At 35.0% G+C, this 27,152-nt stretch overlaps 1 protein-coding gene across 2 annotated transcripts in view; it reads right to left on the reverse strand.

The window, feature by feature from the left end:
- Nucleotides 1-24,701, reverse strand: part of TEX10 (testis expressed 10) — a 60,745-nt gene extending 36,044 nt beyond the window's left edge. Inside the window, exons 1-5 of one of the 2 annotated variants that reach the window (XM_051966792.1) lie at nt 24,619-24,701; nt 12,076-12,264; nt 9,458-10,173; nt 8,835-9,078; nt 295-407 (exon numbers count right to left, since the gene is read on the reverse strand). In XM_051966792.1, coding sequence (XP_051822752.1) covers nt 295-407; nt 8,835-9,078; nt 9,458-10,173; nt 12,076-12,255 — 1,253 coding nt within the window. In that variant the 5' untranslated portion in view covers nt 12,256-12,264; nt 24,619-24,701. Of the gene's footprint in view, nt 1-294; nt 408-8,834; nt 9,079-9,457; nt 10,174-12,075; nt 12,265-24,518 lie in introns of both variants that reach the window. The other variant, XM_051966786.1, reaches the window with a different exon arrangement.
- Between the last annotated feature and the right edge of the window lie 2,451 nt (nt 24,702-27,152).

A 27,152-nucleotide genomic window follows, 5' to 3' on the forward strand; every position in this document is an offset into this window, starting at 1 on the left:
TTTTTTGATATAAGGAATGTCTCTTACAGGAAGAGAAGTAGGAAGACTATTTTGAAATGAAAAGCAAACAAACCAACAAAAATATCCTTTTAAAAAGTATTGTTTCCCAAAATGAAGAAAGAAAAATATTTAATAGGATGTAAATCCTAGTTTAAATAACAATAATTTTGACAGTGATTATTGAAAATGTAAATAATCAAAAAAATTCTGGACTCATTCATATTTTGTAACTGAAAAATTTTAAGTTATAGATCACACATTTGTTTTTCAGCTCTATATAATGGAAAACAGTACCTTTTATTTGATTCTTTCCTTTTATGTTTAATTATTTCTTGTAGATTATAAGGAAAATTACTCATAAAATGATGCTTAAAATCAAGAAGGTAATTCTTTCGAAGCCATACCTCCTATTAAAAAGACAACACAACATTAGAAAAAATCTGAATAAAATTATGTTTAATTACTTAACAGTATAAGTAATAAAAACTTGGAAACAGAAACTTAAGTTTTCTTTTCAATTATTTATTGTTCAATCATGTCCAACTCTTCATGACCCCATGGAATCAATGGGGTTTTCTTGGCAAAGATAATGGAATGGTTTGTTCTTCTCCTACATTTCCAGTGTGTGCCCATTTTTAAAAATAAATGAGGAACTAAGATAAATAGGGATTAGGTGACTTGATTGGGTCACACAGCTAGTGTCAGAGGCCATATTTGAACTCAGATATTCCTGACCGCAGTCCTAGTGCGCTATCCACTGCACCATCTCCCTTCCCCACTATAAATGACATCTGCTAACAACAATGCAAATAAAAGAAGTGGAATGGTCCACCATTTTCACCTTAAAGTCTTTTTATATTAGTCATTCACAATTTGTTTTGCACCCGAATTAAACGTTAGTGAAATTTTCTTTTGTTATTCTGAACTTAACAGCAAATAAACTGAGCATTTCCATATACAAAATCAAATAGAAAGAGCATTGTACATGAAACCATGAATCTCTATGAAACTGAAAAATTGTTTTTCTTTTTAATTAAGTTCAACATGTCACTTTCAAAGCTGTCCTGTTTGTTAAAAATCACCCTGGAAGTAAATACCACAAAAATCAAATTTAAGATTTTAAGCAATTAAAACAATAGTAATGAAACACAAAGGAATTATCACAGAACTCTAAACTAAAGAGCATTTGTAGGGTTCAAGTATAGACATTCCTTCCATGTACATCAAAATGTATCTTTTAATAACTTCGATTAAAGATAACTAGGCATTGGCATTCAGTCAAATATAATCTCATATATCACTGAGGAATTTTCAGGTAAAGATAAGTATAGCTTATTAAACAACATCCAATGAAGCAGTGAGCTACAAAAAGATTTTTTTTAAATCACTAAGTTACTGATAAGCCTTCAGACAACACATTTCACCAATTTTTAACTATATAAAACTTGCAAACATACTAAATTTAAACTAAATTACCCAATAGCTATATTAAAACCCACAATCATACTTATATTTTATTCTAAAATGACCAAAAATTTTAATTTGCTAAAAATGCTGCATACTTGTTTTAAGTAAAGTTTCCAACTATGTTAAAAAGACTAACAAGATTATATGTGTAAAAGTAATCTTGGGACCCCCAATTATTTACCAACAATTCTAAGAAAGATCTAAAGCTCAAACTTTTTACTTGCAATTTGAATTGTCAATGAGCCCTTAAGTTTCCAAAATTGATTTTCCTTAAGTACTTTTTAAAGGTCTTTCCAAGCATTGTATATAAGGGGCTAGGAAAGACGCCTAGTTCAAAAAGTAATAAAAATCCATTTTTAATAAAAATGTTTTTTGCAGTTATCAAACTGGACATATCCTTTGATCCAGTAGTGTTTCTAAGCTTATATTCCAAAGAGATCTTAAAGGAGGAAAAAGTGAACCGTATGTGCAAAAATATTTGTAGCAGCCCCTTTTGCAGTGGCAAGAAACTGGAAAATGAATGGATGCCCATCAACTGGAGAATGACTGAATAAGTTATGGCATATGAATGTTATGGAATATTGTAGTTCTACAAGAAACAATCAGCAGGATGACTTTAAAGAGGCCTGGAAAGACTTACATGAACTGATACTAAGTGAAATGAGCAGAATCAGGATTTCATTGTACATGACAATGGCAAGATTCTACGATGATAAATTCTGGTGGATATGACTCTTCTCCACAATGAGATGACTTAGATCAGTTTCAATGATCTTGTGATGATGAGAGCTATCTACACCCAGAAAGAAGACTGTGGGAATTGAGAATGGATCAACACATAGCATTTTCACTTCTTTTGTTGTTTGTTTGAATTTTATTTTTTTCTCTCTTTTTTTCCCCCTTTTTGGTCTGATTCTTCTTGTGCAGCAAGATAATTGTATAAATACATATGCCTATATTGGATTTACATATATTTGTACTATGTCTGGATTGTTTCCCATCTGGGAGAGAGGGTGGGAGGAAGGAGGGGGGGGATTGGAACATAAAGTTTGGCTAGGGTCAATGATGAAAGATTGTCCTTGCATGTGTTTTGAAAATAAAAAGCTTTAATTTAAAAAAAAAAAAAAAAAAAAAAGCTTTTTGCCCACTTTTATTGCCTCACTCTGGCACGTGAGTAATTATAGGCTCTTGCGTCATTAAAGCCTAGTATCTGACAGAATGTGCCACACTAAAAAAGCCTCAAGTGTAATCTTGGCAACAAATCTGTATACAGTCTAGTTAAATACGTAGAAGCCCATTACCATGCACATTCTAGTAGTGGAATTGAATCTCAGCAACCTTCAAATTCTCACTAAAAAATTACTTTAGAAAACAGAACAATGGCTCACAAGTTCATCTTACATTACCAAAGGAACAAATCCCACATCATTTCATAGGATACTTATATCATCTCAAACTTTTATATTCATGAAAAAAAAAAAAATTCAATGATGAGTAGGCTAATTTCAGAAGTCTGGAAAGACATGAACTGAGCAGAACCAGGAAAACATTGTACACAGTAACAGCAAGAAGATCAATTATGACAGACTTGACTCTTCTCAGAAACATTCTTATTCAAAACAATTCCAATAGAGTTGGAACAGAAAATACCATCTGCATCCAGAAAGAGAACTATGGAGACTGAATGCAGATCAAAGAATACTATTTTCACCTTTTTATTTGTTTGCTTGCTTTTTTCTTTCTTGTGGTTTTCTTCTTTTGATTTTTCTTTCACAAAATGACTAATATAGAATTGTTTAAATTGCCTGTGCATGTATAACCTATATCAGCTTGCTTGCTGCCTTGGGGAGGTGGGAGAAGAGGAAGAAAAAACTTGAAATGAAAAACCTTACAAAAATGGATGCTGAAAACTAACTTTACATGGAGTTACGTGTAACTAGGAAAGATAAAATAGCATTGAATTTTTAAAAAGGGGGAAAAAATCTTCAAAAAGAACCATTCAGAAAATACTGGCAATTTATGCATCAACATCTGTTATAGAAAATGAATGGGTAAGAAAATTCCGATAAAGGAGGGGCATGGTAGGTACATTGAGAAAAAAAGCTAAATTTGTGATCAAAGTACTATAGGATTAAATATGATACTGGCTTTTACCTGTGTGACCCTCATTCAAATCATTGGTTTCCTAAATGACTTTTAAGGCTAATACTTAAAAAAAAAAAAAAAATCCTCTCCAAATTAAATCAACCCACACTTTAAAACTCAGTGATTTCAATGCAAAAGTAAAAATAGGGGAACATGATGAAAAATTTAAGAAAACATGGTTCAGGATTAAGAAATAAGAAACCAAAACTTTTCAAACTACAGTCCTCATCCCTTAGTATCATGTATACTTTTTTCAAGAAGTGTGAGATGCTGGACAGCTAGTGTCAAATAACATTTGTTTCCAAAAGGCAAAATTAATTATTGACAGGAAAAAAAAAACTGATTATGAATATGGAAGTCATTTCCAAGTCACCTGCCCCAGTACTGTCACTGATTTGTTATAGGAAAGACCTAAATATATAATAAGTTAGAAGTTTTAAAAGATGTGCATGCAACTAAGACAACATCAGTCTGACCAATTTAACCAAGTTGCTGACATCTCAAAAAAAAAAAGGAAACTGGTGAAGAAACAGACATTCACACAAAGTACCATTTATTAAGGAAAAAAAGGATTCTAGAACCTAGGATCACATACTTCAACTATCACAACTATGCTAAACATAGCAATATGGCAGCCAATAGCAAAACCATTTTAGAATATCAAGTCATTTGCAAAATTTTGTGAAGTGAATGTGGAACAGAATGAGTACCATTTTATAAAGCAAGAAACAGTAGAGGGTAAAATATATTTGTAGAATTCTTAATAAGAGACCCAAACACCAGATCAACCAAAGGGGGCCAAATAGAAGAATAATGAATAAACAAAAAATATAAAAGATCTATTAAAATCTCTGTAACAAACTCTTTCCCATCAATGACAACAGAACCAATATTTCTGGATTCCAAAATCAAGGTCATCATAATACTACACGAAAAACAGAAATAACAAAGAAAATAAAAGACAGTAAAAAGAAACTAGACCAGATCAAGTACACAACAAGGTTTTGAGAGGGAGTGATCAATTCTCAACATATATGAAAGTAGAGAGGCATCAAAGGCCTAAAAGAAATTGGAGCATTTGATCTGGATTCAGAGATATTCACTTTGGATTGAAATCATGGATACTACTACCTAATTACCTTGAATAAGTCACTTAAACTTTCTTACTAAGCCTTGATTTCTGCAAAATTAAAGAAGTGAACTAGATAACTTCAAAAATCTTTTTCAAATCTAAATCTATGAACTTACAATAAATGAGATGACCAAGAAAATAACTATCACTCTCCATGTTTTTTCCCATGTCTACTGAATCTTGATGACAAAAATCTATGCATGCATCAAGGAGATGTTTTGATGAAGATTTTTAAAGGAAACAAGTAGGCTTTTGCAAATGATATTCTAAAGCAGCCTTTTACAGATATACAACTTTATAAAATGGAGAATACAAGACTCCACTTTATTCACCCTCTGCTGACCAAAAAAAAGGAGTCAGTAGAGCAAAATCCTGCCTTTAAAGGCTCTCCCATGTTGCCTCCCAAAATTTTTATCAAAGTTATATAAGATTCCTTGAAAGATGTAACAAAAAAACAACTTTGAAAACCCCCTGATGATTAATTTTGCATGAGGCATAAAAGAGGGAGACATATGCTCACCAAAGGTTTTTGCCACCACCATGGAGGATGTCCGGGATAAAGTCCAAATTGAAAAGAAATTCCTCTGTGGATGCTGAGGTCCTCCAGTTGCAATCAGGACAATGTCATCTGGAAACAGGAGCCTCAAGCCCCATAGGATTGCAGAGCTTCCTAAATGAGATCCATAATCACTCAAAAAGCTGGGCCTAACCATCCACACAAGAAAAAGTGAATGGATGAAGATGAGATCTGCAGTTGGAGGGACAACCCAGAAAACTGGTCTTTTAGTACAGTACGTATATCCTGGAATAGACACTGTTGATGAACAATGAACACAGAATTAAAAAAAGGTAACCAAAGAAAGCTGGATAGCATTTGGGGACATTGTATAGCACTTTTTAATAATCCTAACTTCTCCTTGAAATCATGATCCATCACTTTGAACATCAATAATCTTCCAGTGAAGCTTATGATTATGGTTCGTATAATACTAGTTGGAAAGATTTTAAGTTAGGTCAACAGAGGGACATTGTAGCTATCAGGCTTGCAATGTATTATCAAGAAAGAGTTGTACAGGAAAAGTAACATTAAGAATTTCATTAAAAAGATACATAACCTTCAAATGAAATGGTCTGGTTATGTTCCAAGAGTGTCAGATAAATAACCAGTTAAAATCACATTTATTAATGTTACCTATAAAATATGAGGAGTTAAGGATGAGAGTTTGGGAAGGAGGGGGTGCGCCAGGGAAAAGAACAGACTTACAGGAAAAGGTATAAATAGTTTGCGCGACCCCTCTCAAGTACCCACATAAATAAGAACATTGATAAGATAAAATAAAACCTGTAAAAATTAGATAATTTTGTATATTTTTCCCCTTTGAAATAAAGAACAATAATCAGATTTTCATAGGTTTAAATCCCACCTCTGATGCTATTGTTAATACCTAAGCAAGTCATTTAACACCTTGGGCCGGAGTTTCCTCATCTGTAAAATGAACACTTACATGAATTATATGAGTGAAGTACATAAACGTTAGGAGAGGAAGGAGCATTAGGAGAGGAAGAATATGTGGGAATTTAACTTGTTTCACCACTCATTTAATTATACGTGTTTGAAAAAAGAATTTTTTTTCTATTTTCAGTGAGAAGAAGAGAATTTTCATTGATTGAAAAAACAAAATTTAATTATTATATATTTTTTAAAAATAAAACAAAAGGATTATATTGAATGGTCTCTGCTGTTCTGATTCTACATCCATAGATTCTATGAAGCTACTGTCACCCTAAGTCCTCCTGGAAAGTTTAGAAGCCCTGAGAAATATTTTTCATGCCCCTTTCCACACAGTATTCCCAGTTTGGGATTGTTGGGTTTCTTTTCTCCTTTAGATCAGCTCTGTTTTCCATTCTCATTGTATTATATAAGCCTAAGTTACTAAATATTCTACATTAAGGATTTTATTCTTAGTGCTTCATTGACATTAGTCATCACCGGACTTTCCCTTTTAAGTATTTTTCTGGGAAATGAAGATAGTCCCTTTTACATGGGTCTCAGCTGAGTCTTGATTTGAGATTCAGATAACAATTGTCGTTTATTATTGGGGTACAATATTATATTTTTATTTATAATATAAATTCTTTGTTTATACACTGTTTAAAGAAAAAGTACACTTTGAAGCACTTGTACACATGCCTAAAAGTATTATCAATTGTAACAATCGAGCAAGAGTATAATCCACAGGCTGACTAAAATGTGTCTAACCCACCTCACATTTCATTTTATATAAAAATCCTTTCCCAGGGAATAAACATAGCTCCTGGGCTTTAAGTCCAAGATCAATGTTTTACTTGCCTTCTCTGCTACCAGTTGGATGAGTTTCAGCTTTAAAAATCATCCTCCTTTATCTGCCTTGACAGTTTACAGCTCTCCTCTTATTGTTTCTTTCCCCCTGGCACCATTCAACAGAAGCAGAAACAAGAACTACAGAGGTAGTTTCTGTAACTATAACAGAAAAGTTTCTAAGACTAAATTATCTTTGATCAGAAAACTATCTACCACTTAATTCTTTTTTTCTTTCAATATTTTTATTTTTTTCCAGTTACATTTTTTTTAATTTTTATTTTTTATTATATCTTTTTATTTACAAAGCATATGCATGGGTAATTTTTTTCAACATTGACTTTGCAAAACCTTTTGTTCCAAATTTTCCCCTCTTTCCTCCCACCCCCTCTCCAGTTACAGTAAAAAAAAATTTTATATTTGTTTTTAAAACTTTGAATTCCAGATTTTCTCCCTTATCCTCACCCCTAGCCCCCATTAAGAAAGCCCATTTGTTATGCAAAACTTTCAGTAAAAATCATGTTGTGAAAAAAAAAAAAAATCAATCTCCTTCCCCCAAAAAATTAAAATTTGAGAGAGAGAGAGAAAGAGAGAGAGAGAGAAAGAATACTTCAATCAGTATTCAGACACAGTATTCAGTTCTTTCTCTGGGTATGGATAGCATTTTTCATAAATCCTGCAGAGTAATCATCCACTTACTTCTTTAAAAAGCGAAACATCACATTTCTCATCAGCTTTCTAGCTAGAAGCTGCTACTAATACATAATTATGTATCTTAAAAACATAGTACTTTTTTTTAGAAGGAAAGAGAGTATAAGGAAAAATTTGAAAGTAAACATGTAGAATGTATCTTATGTATAAATACACACACACACACATATATAGGAATATATATGTGTGTGTTATTTACTTTTAGCAAGTAACATGAAATGGGAATTATTAGTTTCATAGGGAAGCTCTTTGCATGCTGCTGTGTGTATGGAAATGCTCTTTTTTTTTTTGGTGATTGAGTTCAAAATAAATTTTCTTCCTAAATTAAAAACAGAAAAATGTTTAAATAAAATAGTTCTCCTTAGCTACAATCTTTCAATAGCTACAACCTCACCTACTTTGGAAAGAAAATGTAAAACAGTTTTATGGAAATTTGTAGTCTTTAGCACAAAATATTTTAAAAGAAATGAACACAGAACATTTGGAATTTAAATTTAAAGTAGTCTCATGATAGTTAAAAAATATTTCTTAAGTCCTGAAATTTTATCTATATCCTGATATTTTTTTAAAACCTAATTCTTGGCAATTCCACTAAAAAAGTTCAACCTAGACCTTAATAAGCAATTTCTTTGTCTCTTTGCAAAGTATTCATGAATTACCTGGATTGTACATGAATCAGCATGTACTGTCCAATAACCAAAAAAAAAAAAAAGTACTTCAAAAAAAACAAAAAACCTAAAAGGAAGCTAAATCTTTTCTTTTAGTGAACATCAATAAATTTAATGATTAAGAACTTTTAACCTGTTGCATATTTGTAACTCTTGTAAATATCAAAAGAAAATTAATTTCTATATTATATATGTAGACAGAAATAAAATTTCTATAAAGGTAAGAAACGTATCATTTCAAAATAAATCAAATTCTTAAAATTTTAAAAATAGCATTCTCCTGAGCAAAATTAATAGTATACAATAATTTAAAAGAAAACTTTTTTTTTATATCCATAATGAGTGTCAAGAGTTAATTTTGTTTTTTTCTTACCATTTTGTCTGTATCATCATGTTGCTTAGACAGTTTCCACAATAGGGAAATAACACTAAGTACTTGCTCCATAAGCTGATGAGATTCTGATGTTAAAGGATTTATAAGAGAAGTAGGAAATTGTGAAGGTGAAGCTTCAATCCAACATTCAATTAATAATGGAATTATTATTTCAATGAATCCTTTCAAATTTTCAGCTGATGACAAGCTGTCATCCAGACCACCTGCTCCTCCAACTAAGCACCTAAAGCAGAAAGGAAAATAAGACACATTAAAATGACTTTTAAGTTCCACCCCCTAGATGATTTAAAGGTTAGAAAATAGTAAGTAATAAATAAATAACATGAAGTGGCAATGCTAGATGTCTACAATGATAAATGTGTAGTATCATATAAAATACTGATTATAAAGCACTATAACTTATTAATAAATAGAGCCCACTGAGTAATTTTAAAATTATTACTTCAAGATAAGATTTCCCTGACAAAACTAATATACTTTTAATCACAAAATCAGATTACAATCACCTACGGAGGACATGACTTCTTCAATCATCAAAGATCAACAACTAACTATAGATTAACATAAGATAACTTGGTGTGGACATAACTGAAATCTCTTACCGTAGCCTAAATTGTGAGTGGATATTTGGCTGAGAACCCCCATTTTCGTAAACCTGGATGTGTTGTTGGTCATTGGCATGTTCCTTCCAGTTGACATATATGGAATTCCTAGTAGCATAAGGGTTGTCTTTTCTTTCCTGAAGTCGATCACCAGATTCTCCAAACCTACTGGATCCACAAGTCAAGGCCTGAAGGAATTTACTGAGCCTCGCTAATACATTCAGCCTCCACTGTTGAGAAGTAACTCTCCGATTAGGATTAACAGACAATATCCAGGTTTGGGATGTGTCTCTATTTTTCAGTTCTTTAGAAAGCTGCTGATGAGAAATAAGTTCTACAAAATTCTTTAGCAATACACTGCTGCGGCCAGTAACAAGAGCTGGGTACTCTTCCAGCAGAATATCCAAAACTTTCAAAGAGTCCTCTTGAATTCCTTCAGTAATATGAGTCATGGCACTAGAGAGATGGGCACTTACTAAAGGAAAAAATGGAGTTATTTGTTCAAGTCGTATTTTTGGAGCCAAAAACTGAAGAAGGCAAACTGCTGCTGCTCTTACATTAGGATCTTTGTCTGTAAACACTGCAGTTACTTCATTTAATATGTTTGAAAGGTGTGCCTCAATTGTGAACGGATACTGAGACAAAAGGTCTTTGAGCCCAAGAAGAGCACTTTGCTTAACTCCAGCATTGTAGTGGTGCATCTGTGATAGGAGATCCTATAAATATAAATAGTTATATATGTATTATGTATATATGAATATATGTGAAAGTATTAACTTCATGACTACAATTTACTCAGCTCTCCAAAACATAGCTTAATTCAGTTCCATAAGGAATTTAACTAATATTTAATTGGATTAATAGACAACCTAAAATTATAGTACTTAAAAAAATTTGGAAGTACTCAATTTGCCTTTGAACCCCATTTTCATTAATGTGGATATGCTGTGAGTCATTGGCATGTTCCTTTCAGTTGACACATATGGAATTCCTAATAGCTTAAGGGTTCTTTTTTGTTCCTCAAGTTCTTTCTTCACCAGATTCTCCCAATTTAATAGACCCATATGCCAAGACCTGAAGGAATGCCTCACTAATATTCAATCTCCACTGCTGAGATGTGAATCTTTGAATAGAATTAATTAAGAAAAAAAGTCCAATATTTCCTATCAACAAACTAATATGCTTGCTTAGGAAATCTTTTCACAGATGCAGATAAAATTTCATGAAAATATAAATATTAAAATCTTCTCTATCATGAGATAGTCCATAAAATACTTTTAATTTGTTTACTGAACTGTCTAAAATTGATTCCCCTGTCTCTAGTCTTTTAATAGCAATCAATGATTCTAATGAATGACCCTTGAAGTAAAAGACAAAAAGAATGAAAGTCAAATTACTTGGATACTCTTATCCAATGATTAAATACCAATTCTTCTTTACTTCTCCTTAATCATCCTCAAATACCAACATAAAGCCACACAAAATGTCCAAACCACACTTTCAATAAAAAAAAATAATCTAAAAGCTAAGAAATGCAAAGGGAAAAGAAATTATAAATTATCTTTATCATTCTACTTTGGGGTTCAAAAAACTTATCATATACTAATTTTTTGGTTCCCCATACTTTAAATGGGTTAAAATCATTAACTCCTTCCTTTCCCTGACATTTCAGATCCAATAAGTTACTAGATGGTTAGAAAGCATTTTTAAGGTTTCCAAAGTGCTTTCCTCATAATAGGACAATGAGATAGGCAGTACAAGGACTAGTGTTCCCATTTTACAGATGAAGAAACCAAAATGCCAATAAGTGATTTGATATGTTCAAATAGCTAAGAAGAATCGGAAGCAGGATTCAAATCTAGGTCCAAAATTCTTTCCTCTATTTCATAACACATCTCCTCCAAGTATTGTCTTTTTTTTTTCCCCCCAAATTGTCCTCATTACCATCTCATTGCCTTACTTGGCCATTACCAATTACTTGCTTATAGGTCTTTTCATTTGTAATTTCTCACTATTCCTATCCCCTTTCCAAAATGCTACCAACAAAACCTCTTAAATATAGATAGTAATGTTCACATTTTCCTCAGGCTGAAAAATCTTCATGGACTCCCCACTGCTTCTTTGGTAAAACTCTTACTCCTATGATCTTGCAATCAAGACACTGATATTTGGCACTATCCTATCTAATTAGATTTATTATGGTTTTCTAGGGGCCACAAAAGAGCATGAATTAGGCTCCCTTCCCTCAAGAAGCTTACAAAATATATGTGGAAACCACACAAGTGAAAAGTATTGTTACAAGACAGCAACACCAGAGAAAACATATAGTTTATTATCAAATGAATAGTATGAACACTAAGTGCTAAGAGTTTAGAGATAAGAGACACTGGACTAAAAGTTGTTTGAAACAGGATAGTGGAAGAAGTAAGGAAAAGGCAGTAGAGTACAAAAGATGACAGGCCCTTTAAACCAGAAAACAGAAACTTTAATTTGGACAAGCAACCAACAGTTTTGTGACAGTCCTCTTCGTTGTACTAGAAATAAAACAATTTTCATTAAAAAACTTTATTAGATAATTTTATAGTAAAACCTTTAACTACTAAAATATCATGGTATACCTTTATGTTAAGTTTTCTGTTATTAGTTGGGAGTGTTTCATCCTCTTTGAGTTGCACAGGAAGGCATATTGTTTTTGTTTTAAAGTTCGTATCTGTGGCATTTTCTACTCTAGGCTTCTTTCTTCCAACTTTCAGTTTCACCTTTTGAAAATCATCTTGGTGTTTCCTTTTTTTAGTCATTCTTGAATCCTAAAATTAGAAGAATGATTTCAAAATCAGAGTAAGAATAATAAATCCAAAGAATGCACATGGTTCAATGCTTATATTGTTATTTTAACATTTAACAGCCTGTGGACAAGGTAAATATAAGTATGTTACAAAATCTGCAAAATTCACAAAATGATCTGTCTGTGTAGTCAAGAAATAGAGGGTAGAGATGAGGAACACGGGATGAGGAGAAAGAAGGGGATGAACAAATGGCATACCAGAAATGCCCCTAAATCCTTGAGTCTTCCCTCTCCATCCACCCCCAAATCTAATGAGCTTACAGAATTGTATAGTACAACTCATTCAAGCACTAACTCCAATAATTCAAAGTCAACAATTACTATATACAAGACTAGATTAAGTGCTGAGACAGTTATTAATTAAAATGTTTTCCCCCTCATGTAACTCACAATTTTAAGTAATGGGATAATGATACAAACACAACCATAAAAACTATTTCTAATTCATGCATGTACATTAAGTATACATACGTATTTTTGTAAATATCAATTGGCTATCTATTAAAGGAGTCCCAAGAACCTAGAGAAAGTGATTCTTGCCTCCAGTTAAAACATTTTTCCATTTTCTAAACTTAATGATTAGAGTAAAATCAAACCTGATTTTTTCCCCTTTTCTTTTGTGTCCTTATATGCTTCACAACAAACATACTTCGTCAATTTTAAATAGAAGTTGTGTTCAGCCTCCTTAGAGGAAAGCAAATAGCAGTTGTCTACAAATGAATTATCCATTTTGTAAATTAACAGCCTCAAACTGGGGCCCCCTCCCCTCTCAACATGGTTAAAGGTTTTTCCACATTAGATCAAACTGGGTAGATTGATAGATTTAACAATTGACTAAAAACAGTGGTAATAACATCATCCAATTGAAAAATGTACTATGATGAATTTTCTCAATAATAGTTCTCAGTTTCATTTTAATAAAAAAATCAATTAATAGCAAAAACCAACTTTAAATTTACACAGTAGTGATAAGAAATAAATGGCACATTAGAGAAATAAGATCTAAAGAATTAAAAAAAACTGGCCTCAAATCTTCCTTTCAGAGGCTATTACAGGTTAGGGGCCTATTTAGATATTTGTTGCTGTTCAATAATTTTCAGTCAAGTCCAACACTTCATAATCCTATTTTAAGGTTTTCTTAGCATATTTTACAGATGAGAAAACCGAGGCAAACAGGATTAAGTGACTTGCCCAGGAACATATAGTTAATTAGTGTCTGAGACAGGATTTAAAAAGAAGTGACTCCAGGGTTGTTCTATCCACTAAGCCACTTAGCTGCCTCTACGGACTTGTAAAATAATAATTTAGTAAATAGTTCTTCCTTCTGAGATAATGTAATGCTGGGGGGGGGCTGCAAGGTTATGAAGCCATATTTCTATTCATGCTTAACACAAGGTATGACATGTCCTACGATGCAACTTCTTACATGTAATGTTATGTATAACTGTAGTCCCAGGACTTATAACACTGATTCTGTGCAATGGATCAGAACAGAAAGCTTTAAAGAGGTTGTAAAGAAGATGCTGTTAACTTGCTACCAATATGTTTGAGGTAATGGTGAGTTCTACTCTGAAATTAGCCCTTTCTTTGGTTCACTATCCCCAACAATGTGTTGACACTATTACTTAGATGTCACATTACAGTAGAGACAAGAAATAGAAAAGATATTCTTACTTCAATTCTTTTATTATATAGATAAGAAAGATAAGACCTAGCAAGCTTAAATGATGCTTCCAAAATAAGCAATAAGACTCAACCAAGACTAGGCAACAAATATAGGTTTTCCAAATCTAAACCCAACATTATATTGTTTTTTTACTACATTAAGTTGCTTAGGCCACAATAAGGCTTAAAACTAACATCCTATGTAACTACCCACCAATGTTTGATATATGTACATCTAATGATTAACTTTTTCAAACAAAACAATAATAAAGAAAAACAAATAACACCTATGTACTAATACCTTGAAACGATTATATTTTGACACTACCATCATCTACTAATTCCCGATTTTTTTTTAATTCTATTTATAAGATATAAGTATAGTAATAGAATTACTTGGATGGGTCTACATTTTTTCCAATGATGAAGCTATTATTGACAACATTTTGTAGTTTCTCTTTAAGTTATTCCCTCATAATCAAGTAAAATCCACAGAAGAAAGTTTCATTATGTTTGGATTATCCCAGTCCCCCAACCCTCAAATGATAACACCATCATTTGATTGAAAAACCCCAAATACTCTTTCTACTCCAAATGCACATAAGAATTCTCTCTATTAATTAATAGACAGCTGATTAACTAACCCTGAGCTTAAATACATTTTATGATAAAATAAGGTAGCCTATTTTTAGATACTCTTACTTCCTCATGTTGAACTGAAACCTGCTTCCTTATGTGAAGGAATGCACATATAAACATTTTCTTATTGGAGACTAGCTCTCAGCTCAAGTCTATGATCAAAGAAATCAATCACTAATGGTACAATATCAGGAATCTACATGCTATATTACTTCTGGGATTTAAGGCTGTAATAGTTTAGATCAGTTTGATTAACACACAGTATATATTTTTATAGAAAAAGAATTTTACTATTTCAAATTTGAAAAAGCCCTGGATAAGATCTGGAGTGAAGCAAGGTTTCCCACTATCACCATTATTATTCAATATTGTATTAGAAACACTAGCCTCTGCAATAAGAGTCGAGAAAAAGATTAAAGGAATTAGAGTAGGCAATGAGGAAACCAAACTATCACTCTTTGCAGATGATATGATGGTATACCTAGAAAACCCCAGAGATTCTACTAAAAAGCTATTAGAAATAATTCATAATTTTAGCAAAGTAGCAGGATACAAAATAAATCCCCATAAATCCTCAGCATTCTTATACACCACCAACAAAATCCAAGAGCAAGAGATACAAAGAGAAATTCCATTCAAAATAACTGTTGATACCATAAAATATTTGGGAATCTATCTACCAAAGGAAAGTCAGGAATTATTTGAGCAAAATTACAAAAAAGTTTTCACACAAATAAAGTCAGACTTAAATAATTGCTCTTGGATAGGCCGAGTGAATATAATAAAGATGACAATACTCTCTAATCTATTTATTTAGTGCTATACCAATCAGACTTCCAAGAAAATATTTTAATTTAGAAAAAATAACAACAAAATTCATATGGAACAATAAAAAGTCAAGAATCTCAAGGGAATTAATGAAAAAAAAAATCAAATGAAGGTGGTCTAGCTGTACCTGATCTAAAATTATATTATAAAGCAGCAGTCACCAAAACCATTTGGTATTGGCTAAGAAATAGATTAGTTGATCAGTGGAAAAGGTTAGGTTCACAAGACAGAATAGTCAACTATAGCAATCTAGTGTTTGACAAACCCAAAGATTCTAACTTTTGGGATAAGATTTCATTATTTGATAAAAACTGCTGGGATAACTGGAAATTAGTATGGCAGAAATTAGGCAAGGACCCACACTTAACACCACATACCAAGATAAGATCAAAATGGATCCATGACCTAGGCATAAAGAACGAGATTATAAATAAATTAGAGGAACATAGGATAGTTTATCTATCAGACTTGTGGAGGAGAAAGAAATTTGTGACCAAAGAGGAACTAGAGACCATTACCGATCACAAAATAGAAAATTTTGATTATATCAAATTAAAAAGCCTTTGTACAAACAGAACGAATGCAAACAAGATTAGTAGGGAAGCAACAAACTGGGAAAACATCTTTACAATTAAAGGTTCTGATAAAGGCCTCATTTCCAAAATATATAGAGAACTGACTCAAATTTATAAAAAATCAAGCCATTCTCCAATTGATAAATGGTCAAAGGATATGAACAGACAATTTTCAGATGAAGAAATTGAAACTATTACCACTCACATGAGTGTTCCAAATCACTATTGATCAGAGAAATGCAAATTAAGACAACTCTGAGATACCACTACACACCTGTCAGATTGGCTAAGATGACAGGAAAAAATAATGATGAATGTTGGAGGGGATGCGGGAAAACGGGGACACTGATGCATTGTTGGTGGAGTTGTGAACGAATCCAGCCATTCTGGAGAGCAATCTGGAATTATGCCCAAAAAGTTATCAAACTGTGTATACCCTTTGATCCAGCAGTGTTTCTATTGGGCTTATACCCCAAAGAGATATTAAAAAAGGGAAAGGGACCTGTATGTGCCAAAATATTTGTAGCAGCCCTGTTTGTAGTGGCTAGAAACTGGAAAATGAATGGATGCCCATCAATTGGAGAATGGCTGGGTAAATTGTGGTATATGAATGTTATGGAATATTACTGCTCTGTAAGGAATGACCAGCAGGATGAATACAGAGAGGCTTGGAGAGACCTACATGGACTGATGCTAAGTGAGATGAGCAGAACCAGGAGATCATTATACACTTCGACAATGATATTGTATGAGGATGTATTCTGATGGAAGTGGATTTCTATGACAAAGAGACTTAACTGAGTTTCAATGGATAAATGATGGATCTTTACAAGCTGCTAACTAATTAGAGTTGATCTGATCTTACAAGAAGATGTTTTGGGCCAGAACCTGAAAACAAGGTACTAAGTAGAACTAATTAGCACAATGCTTGTGTTTACACCTTTACTCATCGGAGTTCACAAGTATGCCAGATTCACAAAGTAAACTTTGTAACTTTGTGAATTCACACCTCCCTTAAAGCTCTTAGGGCCAGAGAGCACTATGGGAGAAAACCCATAATCCCTCTCTCTCGTATCCCACAATTCCTCCCTCTTGTATAAAAGAAAAAGACAAGAGGCTCTGGGTCAGATTTCAGCCAGAAGCCCTCTCTCCAAGGCAAGAGTGATTCAAGAGAATATTTTCCACTTGGCTGGCTGGTGGCAGAAGAAGAGTTTTCAGAGAAAGAAGCTACGAGGCAAGAGTTCAGCAGAAGATTGACAAGGCTCTCTCAGAGGCAAGACAGATTCAACTTGGTGCTGGCTCTGGAGGCTGAAGAAGGCAGAGGCTGAAGGACAAAACCTTTGGATTTGGAGACATTTGGAGGGAGTTCTTGGAACCAAGCAGAGAGATAGGCCTCAATTAACCGGGCTAATTTGGAAGGAGAAAATAAACATTTATATTTTTACCAGCTGGCTGCATTTTGGGTGATTATTACTTTCAACTGCAACTAAGACTGCCTCCAAGAAAACCTTCCCTGAGAAACCTGCCCCTCTCCCCCAGAGAGAACTATTCTACTTATTTTAAAAGATCACCACATAATCATAACATGCTCATTTAACAGCTATGTGAAGATCTTGTGAGACAAATCTTTGACCCAAAGGGTGACCCAATCCATTGTTGGACAGCTCTTGTCATGGATTCCTTCCTTTACAAGGAGTTAAATCTGCTTCTCCCTATGCCTAAACCATTATGGCCAATTCTGCCCTCAAAATACAACATATCTATTCCCTCTTCTTCTACATGGTAGGCCTTCAAGCATATGAAGACAACACTCACATCTCCTAAATCTTTTTTCTAGGATAAAAAAAATTGCAGATTTAATCAAATTAAAACCAAAAGGAGTAAAAAAACAAAAGTAGCAGCTTCACAGTTTTTGCATTAGTGGTATTGGAATAAAAAAGAAACAGTGCATCAAATTTGTAAATCTCAATGCTTTAAAGAAGGCCTAAATAAATATTTGTTGAATTTTGAACTGATAAAAGAGAAATTAAAATTATGAAGACCTTTAAGTACAGTAGCCCCAATTTGAGAAATTAATCATGGCTATTTGGAGGACTTCACTGCTTTAAGAGTAGTATGTTTTACATGTATTCAATACACAAGTATTTATTCAGTAAGCACCTTCAATGGATCTAAGATGATCTTAAATTGTTTCGAGGAAATACAATGAAATAGATCACACATGTCCTCAGGAAATTCAAACATCACCTCAGCTAGAAAAGTTTCAGTGGCCAAAGGCTAGTTCTCTAGACAAAATAGGGAATTCCAAGCAAAAACACCACATGAACATGGGCATGAAGTAAAGGATCTAAACAGAACAATTTATTTAAATTGGAGTAAAAAAAAAAATTCTAATAGGTAGATCAAATTATAGAGGGCCCTAAATACTGGTGGATTTTTAAGACTTTATGTGACAGACAAACGTCAGTACAAGTTCCTAGACAAACAGCAACACTATAGGTAGTATTTAACCAAATATAGATTGGAGAAAAAGAAAAAGGTGAGTGGGAAGGGTAAAGATTAGAATCTGAGAAAACAATTAAAAGGCTATTTCAAGTCACACCTACAGTCAAATTGAGAACTGGTCCAAACATTCTGGAGAGCAATTTAGTCCCCAAGGACTATAATACCACTGACCCAGCAATACCACTACATTTATCCAAGAGTTAGGAAAAAATCTATATGTACAAAAATATTTGTAGTTTTATTTTTTGGTTTGGTTTTTTATGTAATGACATAAGAATTGGAAATTGAGAGAATCTCATTAATAGAAGAATGGCAGAATAAGTTGTATAATGGTGATGGAATATTTTATACTATAAGAAATGATGAGCAAATGGTTTTAGAAAACTATGGGTAGTAAAATGAACCAAAGCAAGCTGAAACAAGCAGAACCAGGACAACATTGTACACAACAATGATATTGTAGTGATTATGAACTGTGAAAAACTTAAAATTACTCTGATCAATACAATGAGCCAAGATAATTCCAAAGGACTCATGGTGAAAAAATATAGCCACCTTCAGAAAGAGAAGAACTGAGTGTAGGCTGACATTTTTTTTTCCATTTTCTTTTCTTGCTTTAAAAAAAAAAAAAAAAAAAAAAAAGCATGGCTAACATGGAAACGACATCATATTCTCAATGGGTGGGAGAGGGCCTAGAAAGGAGAATATGCAACTCACAATTTTTTTTAAAAAAAAAGAATATTAAATGTGTATATATATACACATATATATAAAATAAACACACATCATAATCTTGACGTTATAATATAGATCTGGACCAGAATGACAGCAGTAAAAACAGAAGAAATAGCTGTGAAAGACATTGTTAAAGAATAGGGAAGACTTGATGACCAACAAAACAGGAATGTAGTTGAGGATTTCAAATCTGGTTTTCCTTGATTTCCCTCTGGAGTTGTTCAACAATTTTTCAGTCATGTCCAATTCTTCATGATTCCAATTGGAGTTTTCTTTGCAAAGACACTGGAGTACTTTCTTTTGGAGTGATTTCTTTTTCAGTGGGCAAACAAGATTAAGTGACTTCATCCCAGTTAGGAAATATGAGATCAGGTTTAAACTCAGATCTTCCTGACTCCAGGCATGGCATTTTGTCCACTGTGCCAGCCACCTCTTCAAAGCTACAAATGGATATTTTGTTTCTACTTTCATCCCTCAAGCATAACTATTGCAACAGAACACTGAAAGGAGAAAAGTAGCCCTTCTCAATGCTCTATCCATCAGCTGGCTGACATTACAATTATTTAAACTAGCCTCTCTACACATTATGTACATCAAAGGTTAGCCATTATTCATGCAAAACTGTTGTCCCAGTTTTACCACGTTTGCCTTCCAATTTTATTGTAGAACAACTTTAAGATAAAGAAATACAAAAGGTTTCACTAAAAGAACATCTATCAAATAAACAGAAAAGAATGAATTTATCACCCATTTCCTGGACTGTCTTGAATATTATATAATCTGCTTCTACTCATCAAGCTAGAGATCCCTGGTCAGAATATCCATCACTTTTATAATCCACACTAATATTTCACCCCCATAAATGCAATAATGAAGAGCTGATTGAAAGATTGACAATATGTCCCAAATTACTATTGATCAGAGAAATGCAAATTAAAACAACTCTAAGATATCACTACACACCTGTCAGATTGGCTAAGATGATAGGAAAAGATAATGATGAATGTTGGTGGGGATGTGTGAAAACTGGGACACTGATACATTGTTGGTGTAATTGTGAATGAATCCAACCATTCTGGAGAGCAACCTGGAATTATGCCCAAAAAGTTATCAAACTGTGCATACCTTTTGATCCAGCAATGTTACTACTGAGTTTATATCCCCAAAAGATCTTAAAGGGAAAGGGAACCCACATGTGCAAAAATGTTTGTGGCAGCCCTTTTTGTGGTGGCTACAAACTGGAAAATGAATGGAGTGGATGCCCATCAGTTGAAGAATGGCTGAATAAGTTATGGTATATGAATGTTATGGAATATTATTGTTCTGTAAGAAATGACCAGTAGGATGAATACAGAGAGGCTTGGAGAGACTTACAGGAACTAATGCTGAGTGAAATGAGCAGAACCAAATCATTATACACTTCAGCAACAATACTGTATGAGGATGTATTCTGACGGAAGTGGATTTCTTCGACAAAGAGATCTAATTCAGCTCCAATTGATCAGTGATGGACAGAAGCAGCTACACCCAAAGAAAGAACACTGGGAAATGAATGTGGACTACTTGCATTTTTGTTTTTCTTCCCAGGTTAGTTTTTACCTTCTGAATCCAACTCTTCTTGTGTAACAAGAGAACTGTATGGTTCTGCACACATATATTGTATCTAGAATACATATTTAACATGTATAAGACTGCCTGCCCTCTAGGGAAGAGGGTGGAAGGAGGGAGGGGAAAAGTAAGAACAGAAGTTAGTGTAAGGGATAATGTAAAAAATTACACACACTTATGTTATGTCAATAAAAAGTTCCTTAAAAAAAAAAAGATTATCAAAGTTACTTTGAAAAATAAAATACATGTGACAAGTTCAGTTACGCTGATTTTGTTCCAAAAAATACCCAATTTTCAAATTATTGCTAATTACCAAGCCAGATAGCATAGTAAGCACTGGACCTGGAGTCAGAAAGATCTGAGTTCAAATCTAGCTTCACACTTATTCGGTATGACCTTAAGCAAGTCACTTAAGCTCTCTGCACATTTCCAGTAAAAGAGAAATAACAGAGCCATAATAGGATCTAATTCTGACAGCTGCAAGGATAAAATTAAATATTAGTAAAGAACTCTATATTATGATGATCAATTCGGATAGACATGGCTTTTTTTCAACACCAAGGTGATTCAGGCCAGTTCCAATAGTCTTGTGATAGAGAGCCATCTGCACTCAGAGGACTATAGGGACTGAGGGTGAATCACATTAGTATATTTTCCCTCTTTTTATTATTCACTTTCATTTTTTCTCTCATTTTTTTCCTTTTGGATTTTTCTTGTGCAATATAATTGTGGAAATATGTATAAAAGAATTGTGCATGTCTGACCTATATTGGATTACTTGCCATCTAGGGGAGGAAAAAAAATTTTTGGAACACAAAGTTTTGCAAGGGTAAATGGTGAAAAGTATTTATGTGTTATGAAAATAAAAAAGCTTTAATAATTTTTATAAAAAGAGAATAGGCCTCCTACAAGAACTGACAGCTGATTTTTGCCTTAAAGTAAAAAAGAATTTTTTGAAAAGGAGAGCTCAAATTGGAGGTAAGAAGGACCCGGTTCAAAGGCAAAGAATGGTTTGTCATCTGGTACAGGAAAGAATAAGTAAATTTAGGCAGAGCTTAGAGTATTAAAGTTATCAAAGGAAGAGTAAATTGCAATAAACCTAGAAAGACAGGCTGAAACCAGAAGGTAAAGAAAGGCAATCAAAGGAATTTATATTTTAGACTACAGGCAATATGAAGCCACTGGAGTTTCTGGATAGGGGAGTAAGACAGATTAATGGAAGAGAAGATACCAATCAAACAAGCTAAGGAAACTACTACAATAAGTCAGGGAGCCATGATGAGGACCTTAGTCTTTCCATGGTTCCAACCTAAGTCTTACATATTACTGGTTTCAAGACTGACTTGCTTTAAATTACCTTTAAATACCTATTTCTGTTTGTTACTTTAATTCTTACCTTGTTTTACCAAACATAGAAACCAGTGCTTTGAGAGGAGGGAAAGGGTTGAAATAAATATGAAAAAGTTTCTTCTAGTGCCTTGCACATAATTTAAGCACAGCCCAGGAAATAGAGAGCAACAGATTGGCTAAGATGACAGGAAAAGATAATGCCAAAATGTTGAAGGGAATATGGGAAAACTGGGACACTGATACATTGTTGGTGGAACTGTGAACAAATACAACCACTCTGGAGAGCAATCTGGAACTATGCTCAAAAAGTTATCAAACTGTGCATACCCTTTGATCCAGCAGTGTTATTACTGAGTTTATATCCGAAAAAGATCTTAAAGGGAAAGGGAACCCACATGTGCAAAAATGTTTGTGGCAGCCCTGTTTGTCTAAAAACTGGAAACTGAATGGATGCCCATCAGTTGGAGAATGGCTGAATAAATTGTGGTATATGAATGTTATGGAATATTATTGTTCTTTAAGAAATGACCAGCAGAGTGATTTCAGGAGCCCTGAAGAGACTTACATGAATTGATTTATACAAGGCAACAAGATTATTGAGATTATACAAGGCAACAAGATTATTATAATCAACAATGATGAATGTGGCCCTCTTCAACAAGGAGATGATTCAAACCAGTTCCAATTGTTCAGTAAAGAAATCAGCTACATCCAGAGAGAGAACTATGGGAAATGATAAGGGGAAATAGCATTTCCACTCTTTGTATTATTGTTTGCTTGCATTTGTTTTTCTTTTCAGGTTTTTCTTTCTTTCTAGATCCAATTTTCTTGTGCAGCAAGATAACTGTATAAATATTGTATTTAACATATACTTTAAAATATTTAACATGAATTGGACTACCTACCTGCCTAGGTAAAGGGAGTGGTGGGAAGGGGTGGGGGAAAGGAGGGGAAAATTTGGAACAGGTTTTGCAAGAGTCAGGGAAATGTTGAAAAATGTTTTATAAATAAAAAGCTATATTATTTTTTTTTTAATGGAGAACAAGCCTCAAAGCCAGACCACCTGGATTCAAGTAAAGATCGGCTTCTGACACATATTAGTTTTTAACCTCTCAGCACTTAGTAATTCTCAAAGACTGCAAGTTGCTTTAAGAATTTCCTCACGACACCAATAATTTAAGTCCTGTCTATAAAATAAGTTTATCCCTTGCACATTGTAGATGCTTTATACATCTTCAATTTTTCTATTCCCTAGCCTCACCATAGCTGAGTCACTGAGAAGTAAAAACTTTGTATGTCATATATTTTCCTTGTACCTTCAATCCCTCCTCCCCCCTCAGGATAACAATCTTGGTTCCAGAACTGTGCACACAAACACAAGTGAACAAATGTGAACTTCAGTGAATCAACTAACATTTATTTAGCACTCACAATTCGTCAGGCACTGTTTTTCTCTGGGATACAAAGAAAGGCAAAAAACAGTTGCTGCCTCCTGGAGCTCACAATCTAAGAGAATAGAGCAATATGCAAAAAAAAAAAACTACGAACGAGCAAAATTCGCACTCCCCGGCCATCCCCAGGTGCTTTGCATTCCAAAGACCTTTCCCAACCACCCAGAACTCATTCAGGACTGGAGAGCCACTGAAGCATGATGGTCTTCCGAGGCACAGCATGCTTGGAAAGCATGGCTACAGGGAATGAAATTTTATTAAATTCTTCACTTATGAATATGGTACCTTCCCCGTCAAATCACCAAGCGCAAGAGACCTCAAATGCTTCTCAATCAGAGCTTTCATTGGAGGGAGGGCAGCGGGACTTCTTCCTCCTTGAAATTTACCCGGACGGCGTCAGCCTTGCTCCTCGGCCTAGCCTAGGCCACAGACGAGGGAGTAGGCGGGAAGAAGTAGGGGGAAGGGAGGAGAGAAGAGGGGACGAGCTTCGCAGGCTAGGCCCTGGCTAGGCCGGTCCCCACCCCCCAAGTGGAGGGCGCAGGGCTCCCTGCCGCCCCCAACACCAGAACTTAGACCTCCAGGGAGCAGCAGACGCCCCGCCCCGCCTGCCCAACCAGCAGGCAGACCCCTAAAAACCAGTCCGGTGGGCCCCACGCTCGTTCCTCGCCCTGGCTCCAGGGCAGCCGGTCCCCAAGCCTTAGGCCTCAGGCCTCCCGCAGTCTTTGCGCGCGGGAAAGCCCACGGGCTCGGGCGACCCGGGTCCCCGCGCTGCGACTCCCGCGCCGCGACTCCCGCGCCGCTAGCTCAGGGTCTCCGCCGCGTCTCCCCCCCTCCCCCCGCCCTAGCCTCGGGCTTCTAACCTGGGACTTTGATGTGTGGTACGCAGGGCCCAATGAGGGCTAGGAGAGACGTCGGCTCCTGCCACTACTACCTCAGCGAACTCGCCGCGCTCAACGCTACCTTTTCTTCTGCTTAAGCAGAGAGCGTGTTTTCAAATCGCCTATTCCTCACGCGGCCTCCGCGTAGCTTTCCCCCGCCCGGAAATCCGGTTTCCCTGCCCCCGCCCCTTGCAGGGTGCGTTCCCACGTGACGTCCCCGGCGCGCAACGGGTAGGGGGAGGGGGCGGTCTTGTCCCCGCCCCCTTCGGGGCGGTGCCTCGGAGAACTGTGAGCAGTGCTCAGAATTTCGACGAGATTCCTCCCTCTCTCGCGTGCATTATCTTCAGCCTGAGGCCAGTCTACCCACCCATTCTGACTCCCGCCCCAAAACCTGGAGAAGAGATTCTCCCAGACTGTGAACGGATTGGGGCGGAAAGAGGAACACCTTACAGTGGGATTGTAAAGTGATTTCGCAAGCATTCATCCACGCATTCTTGAATACATATTTTAAGCAGTTCCCAAAAATGCAAAAGCAAACATTAAGCCCCAACTTCAAGTTGAGAGAACTGTGGTAAGTGCCAGGAATACAAATGGCCCAATCTCTACCCTCAGGGAGCTTTTCTTCTAGGAGAGGAAGAGATCGTATTCATAGATTGAGGTGACAAGGAAGAATGAAAGCAATTCATAAAAGAGATCGAAATGAGAAACTGCCGATTGAGGATGGAAGGGATCATTTATAGTTTGGGGGGGTTCCTTAGGACAGGTTTTACGGAAGAGGGGGCTCCTAGGCAGGACTGTCAAGGAAGGAAAGGATTTCTCTGTGTGGCGAGCAAAGCTGGGACATTTGGAACAGTCTGGTAAAGGAGATGGTCTGGACCTGGAAGGATCTGCAGGTTATGTCCAGGCAGAGAGTGATGGAGGGAAGAAGAGTCTTGAAAGGTCACTTCAGTAATAAGAAGAAGCAGGAAAACATGATGGTTTTCCAGGAAAAGTACGTTCTTGGATTTGGTTGATTTGGAGGATGGATGGAGAAAAGATAAAAGCTGTGGCTTGATGTGTTTACATTGTATTCTCGAAAAAATACAGACAAAATGAAGGGTTTTTTTGAGCTAAGAGGTAACAAAAACTCACATTTAGATAGTATTGTATTTGGAATAGAAGAATTTGAGTTCACTTCCCACTTCTATCACTTAACTTTGTGACCTTGCACAACTGGTTCTCAGTTTCCTCACCTGCAAAATGAAAGGAATGGACTAGATCATCTCTAAGATTCCTTCCAGATCTAAATATATGCTATGATCCTAAAGTTGTGTAATAATTATTATCTCCATGTTGTATATGGCTTTGAAAATTTGCTTTCTTTATGTGGTTACAGAACTTAGTAAAAGAATCTAAAGCAGGGTTTCCATCCAATTTAGATCCTGATGCCTATCAACTCTGATGTCCTTTATAAACATGGTCTCCCTTTCCTCTTCCCAGTCTAATCCATCCTCCCCTCAGCTGCTAGTCTTCATAAACTTAAAAAAACATTAGTGGCGCCCTATTTTGAGGTAATATTATATATATTTTTAATTTTCAAAATATATGCATAGGGGTAGCTAGGTGGAGTACCAGCCCTGAAGTCAGAAGAGCCTGAGTTTAAATCTGATCTCAGACATTTAACATTTCCTAGCTGTGTGACCATGGACAAGACACTTAACCCAATTGCCTCAGGAAAAAAAATGCATAGAAAGTTTTCAACATTAATACTTACATAACTGTATGTTCCATTTTTTTTCCTTCCCTCCCTCCCACCCTCACCTCTAGACAGCAAGTAATCCAATATATTAGGCAATTCATATATATAGATATAGATATATTCATATCTATGTATATCTACAATTATCATGCTGCACAAGAAAAATCAGTTCAAAAAGAGAAAAAGTGAGAAAGAAAACAAAATGCAAGCAAACAACAATAAAAAGAGGGAAAATATTATGTTGTGATCTAGTCCCCATCATTCTTTCTCTGGATGCAGATGGTTCTCTTTGTCACAAGATTATGGAACTGGCCTATTGAACCACATCCCTATTGAAAAGAGCCACATCCATCAGAATTGATCATAGTATAATTATGTTGTTGCTACATACAATATTCTCCTTGTTCTACTCCACTTAGTTTCAGTTCATGTAAGTCTCTCCAAACCTCTTTGAAATCATCCTGTTAATCATTTCTTATAGAACGATAACATTCCATAACATTCATATGCCATAATTCATTCAGCCATTCTCCAACTGAAAAGTTTCCAGTTTCTTGCCACTACAGAAAAGGCTGCCACAAACATTTTTGCACATGTGTTGGAATCCTTACAAAGTGTTAAGTCGTTAGAATTGATAGAGACAATAATTATCTAATTTAGCATGGTTCAGTATGATTGAGCTGATCCTACAAGGAGATGTTATGTGCCAGAACTTGAAACGAGGTACTACATAGAATTCAGGAGACAATGGTTAAATCTAGTTTAGCATTGATTTAATCCTACAACAAATAATGGTATAATGATTGGTATGTACTCAGTGCACAGCAAGAAACTCTCAGGGCCAAAGAGCACTCTGGGAGATACAGAAGCCCACAAGC

The sequence above is a fragment of the Antechinus flavipes genome, chromosome 1, assembly GCF_016432865.1.
Source record: "Antechinus flavipes isolate AdamAnt ecotype Samford, QLD, Australia chromosome 1, AdamAnt_v2, whole genome shotgun sequence".
Taxonomy (NCBI): domain Eukaryota; kingdom Metazoa; phylum Chordata; class Mammalia; order Dasyuromorphia; family Dasyuridae; genus Antechinus; species Antechinus flavipes.